At 35.7% G+C, this 3683-nt stretch overlaps 1 protein-coding gene across 1 annotated transcript in view; it reads left to right on the forward strand.

Moving 5' to 3' along the window:
* Nucleotides 1-3683, forward strand: part of LOC140327058 (multidrug and toxin extrusion protein 2-like) — a 23409-nt gene that overhangs the window by 3470 nt on the left and 16256 nt on the right. The window contains exons 2-4 of the mRNA XM_072406250.1: nucleotides 156-257; nucleotides 1606-1674; nucleotides 3131-3279. Coding sequence (XP_072262351.1) covers nucleotides 156-257; nucleotides 1606-1674; nucleotides 3131-3279 — 320 coding nt within the window. The remainder of the gene's footprint in view (nucleotides 1-155; nucleotides 258-1605; nucleotides 1675-3130; nucleotides 3280-3683) is intronic.

Consider the following 3683-nt stretch of genomic DNA (forward strand, 5'->3'; position numbering starts at 1 on the left):
GACAGATTTGGTCACCTTTGCTTCCACTGTTCTGTTATGACTATATCAATTCATTGTAATTTGTATATTATGAATATTATAAAACATGATATTGAAAATGTGAATAATAGGGAAATTCTAATCCTAGCTTAATGTAAATTTGTATTTTATTTCAGTTCTTAGCTCAAATGATGTCACTGTTTATATTGATTGTGAGTTCCGTATTCTGTGGCCATTTAGGAAAAATTGAATTGGATTCTGTTACGCTTGCTGTAGCTGTAAGTATTGATTTGTTTTTATACCATTTACTTTTTCTTCCAGGTAATGTGTTTTAATTAAGTGATAACATTTTAACACACTTCATAGTCTAAGGCTAGCTACACATGTGCAATGGTTCTCGTCTCATAATCGACTCAGGGCTGATATCGGACAAGAATCTTGCATGTGTACAGTTCTCGTCACCCATCGTGCGAATAACCGTCTTGGCAGGTCCACGGACGATGGACGACAAACAATTGTAATGTAAGTGAAGGGGAAAAGAGTGCAGCAAGGTGCCGCTCCATCGCTCTCCCCCTCCCCTCTCCATAGATCCCAATGGTGCTGTATGTGCAGCACGCATTCATGCATCGTGTAGTCGTTTGTTGCTGGAAAGGATTGTGAAGGAGCCTTTCCAACAACATTTATTGCACGTGTGTACATAGCCTAAGTTCTTTCTTAAGTTCTTTGGTACAAATCTTTTTTATGTTTATGTAAAAAGAAATCTAAAGATTAGCATTCAGAATGCAGAGGAAAAGACTATGTAACATATATAGTACAAGGGAGTGTGTTATGTAGAATGCAGGGATCAAGACTACAGAACATAGGAATCTGAGGACATAAGTGTGTCTCAGAGTGCAGGGGTCAGCAGTGTGTAACGTTAAGAATCTAGGGTTCCAGATTGTGTAACAATACCTACACATATATACACTGTCACTAACACACACCAGACAATGAAAATAAATTTGCCACTTTATCAACCTGCTTAGAATATGTTTGTATAAATCCTTTCTTTAGTTTTTATCACATACCCTGTTTTGCCCCGTGATAATATCACTTTGTTCCTGTGCTTTTCTGTGCATTTGCGGAAGATAACGGTTGGTGGGAGGTGGCTGCAGTGTAATATATATAGATTATTAAACATTGCAGCATCTTGCCTCATGCAGACTATTGTTATTTATTGTTAAACAGTATTCATTTAGCACCAACATATTACAAAGCGCTGTACATTCAATAGGTATTGCAAATGAGACAGATATAGACAAAATTGCAAAAGACAGATATAGACAGTGACATAGGACGAGGAGAGGAACCTGCCCCAAAGAGCTTACAATCCTGGAGGTGGGGGAAGTATAATGCTAAGCCTCCATGATTAAACAACAGAAACACAGAGATAGGAAATGATACCATATTCTTGTAATTCCACTAGAACTAGAATAGTAGCCTAGTGGCAGAACTAATATTTACAGTATAATATATGAGAATAATTTTTTATGCTTATGGTTAACAGTTTTATTGTTAGATCTCTATTATATTTGTATAATCATTGTTTGCACTCTTTATGGTTCACATCTATTTTTATTGTTATAGGTTGTAAATATAACTGGCATATCAATTGGTTATGGAATGAGTGCTGCATGTGATACACTAATGTCCCAGGTATGTTTCATATGCTTATTTTTACATATTGTCTAATACATTCTGTGATTCCTTAGTCTCATATTAGAATGTCAGGGTTTCTAATCCTGTGTGTAAAGCATTTTTTAATTTTTTACGTCTCTTTGTCAGGGCTGTCAGGCATTATTAGGCACATGTGAAGGAGGATTTCCATTAGTACATACTCTTTGCCTTGTGTTATGTCCCATTTTAGGTCTGCTGTGAACTCTTTGCCAAGTCTTATTCTTTCTTTCTTTTTAATAACTTTCGCTTTGATGAGGACATATTTAGGTTGCAATGCAAAAATACTACATTTTAAATTGTATTAAATACCCTTTTTTTGTCACATGTGGAGAACACACTTCATATGTGAAATTATGTGTTATGTGAGTTAAAACTCCTATCAGGTTTCTCCATGATGCAGGGCTCAGTTAAAGAGATTTACCTTTAATTTATGTTCTAGGAACAAACTTTTACCAAACAGGAAATGAGAGAAGGTCTGCAATAGGGCAATAGACAATAAAAAGCTGACAGATGTTTTAGTATTCCTTTACTTACCTTAAACAAAAGTTCCTTTTGTGTGTGTTGCTGTTGGAAAAAAATAGACATAGTCATAGACATAATTCGATAGAAAGAGTAGAAAACCCCCAGAATTCTCCAAGATAGTAATTGTCACCTCCCTAAAATACAAAATAAAAACATGGTTTACAACAGTATACCCAAAAAAAGAAGACTTTCAGAAAAAAAAACAGGGACTTGTGTGACACAATAATATTCATAAAATATCAAAAAGTTTATTTTGCAATAAATAATAAAATTAAGCCCTAATATGGCAGCAACTTGATACACGTGAAATGACAAAACAAATACAACAAAATATCAACACCAAAACAAAAATTAAAGCACCATAACAATATCAACAATGGGGTCAGAATCCTGGTGATAGTAGTATTTAGGTAATATTTGGAATTACTGATGCGTTTCGGAGGACGGGTCTGCTTCTTCAGGGGAAATGTCACATATAATACACAGGAAACCCCTCTGGTTTTATGGTTTCAAAGAATAGAAAAAAGAGAGACCCAATCCTGGATCTGGAACCCAACAAAGAGGTGGATATGCAGCCCAAAAAGAAACTTAAGTCCAGTAGCATTAACCACTTTTTTTGTAAAGAGACACACTCTTTTATGGGTTTCAATCCTAAGGCATAAATATATGAAGTATATACCGTGTTTCAATAGCCATCCTAATATTCCTTTAGTTTGTTAGTTAATGTGCACATTCCAGAGTGCCATGTGAGAGTGCCATGTGTGCCTCTCACATGACTTCAAAACTGTTCATAAATTTCTGTGTGCTTAGCTGATTTCCTGGAGTTTTGCATAAACTTTTACTTCTCTTAACTACCTAGCACAGTGTTATTGACAGAGATAATTATATCTGTGTATGGGTATTATTGTTTCAGACATTTGGCAGCAGGAATTTAAAAAGAGTGGGAATAATTCTGCAGAGAGGAATTCTTATTCTTATGCTGTGTTGCTTCCCTTGCTGGGCAATACTTATTAATACAGAACAGCTCTTACTACTGTGCAAACAGAACCCAGATATTGCCAGGTTAGTGTTATTTCTTTTTTTCCTCCCACCTTAGCATGTATAAAGCCGTTATTGAATGTACTAAATTTAAAAAACTCAAGTTTTTATCCACTCCTACCAGTTTTTTTCTTTCCTCTGGCTAGTCATGTGACATCATGGAGTCTTCCTCCCTCATTCTCTCCTGCAGTCCTTTCTTTCATTTCCTTGGTAACAATTGTGTTTAAAAAAATAGGTCACCATTAAAAACTGCAAGCTCCATTTGCCTAAGATTCATACCTACAAAGATCAAGCAAGCAATTGTTGATGTTCAACGGAAGAAGTAGTACTCAAGAATGTGTGCCATTTTCATGCATAGAAAGAGGATGAGAGACTGGATGCCAGTGATCAACATATCAAATAGGCAGAGGTTGGACTAAGTTGTCACC

The sequence above is a fragment of the Pyxicephalus adspersus genome, chromosome 1 (assembly GCF_032062135.1).
Source record: "Pyxicephalus adspersus chromosome 1, UCB_Pads_2.0, whole genome shotgun sequence".
Classification (NCBI taxonomy): Eukaryota; Metazoa; Chordata; class Amphibia; order Anura; family Pyxicephalidae; genus Pyxicephalus; species Pyxicephalus adspersus.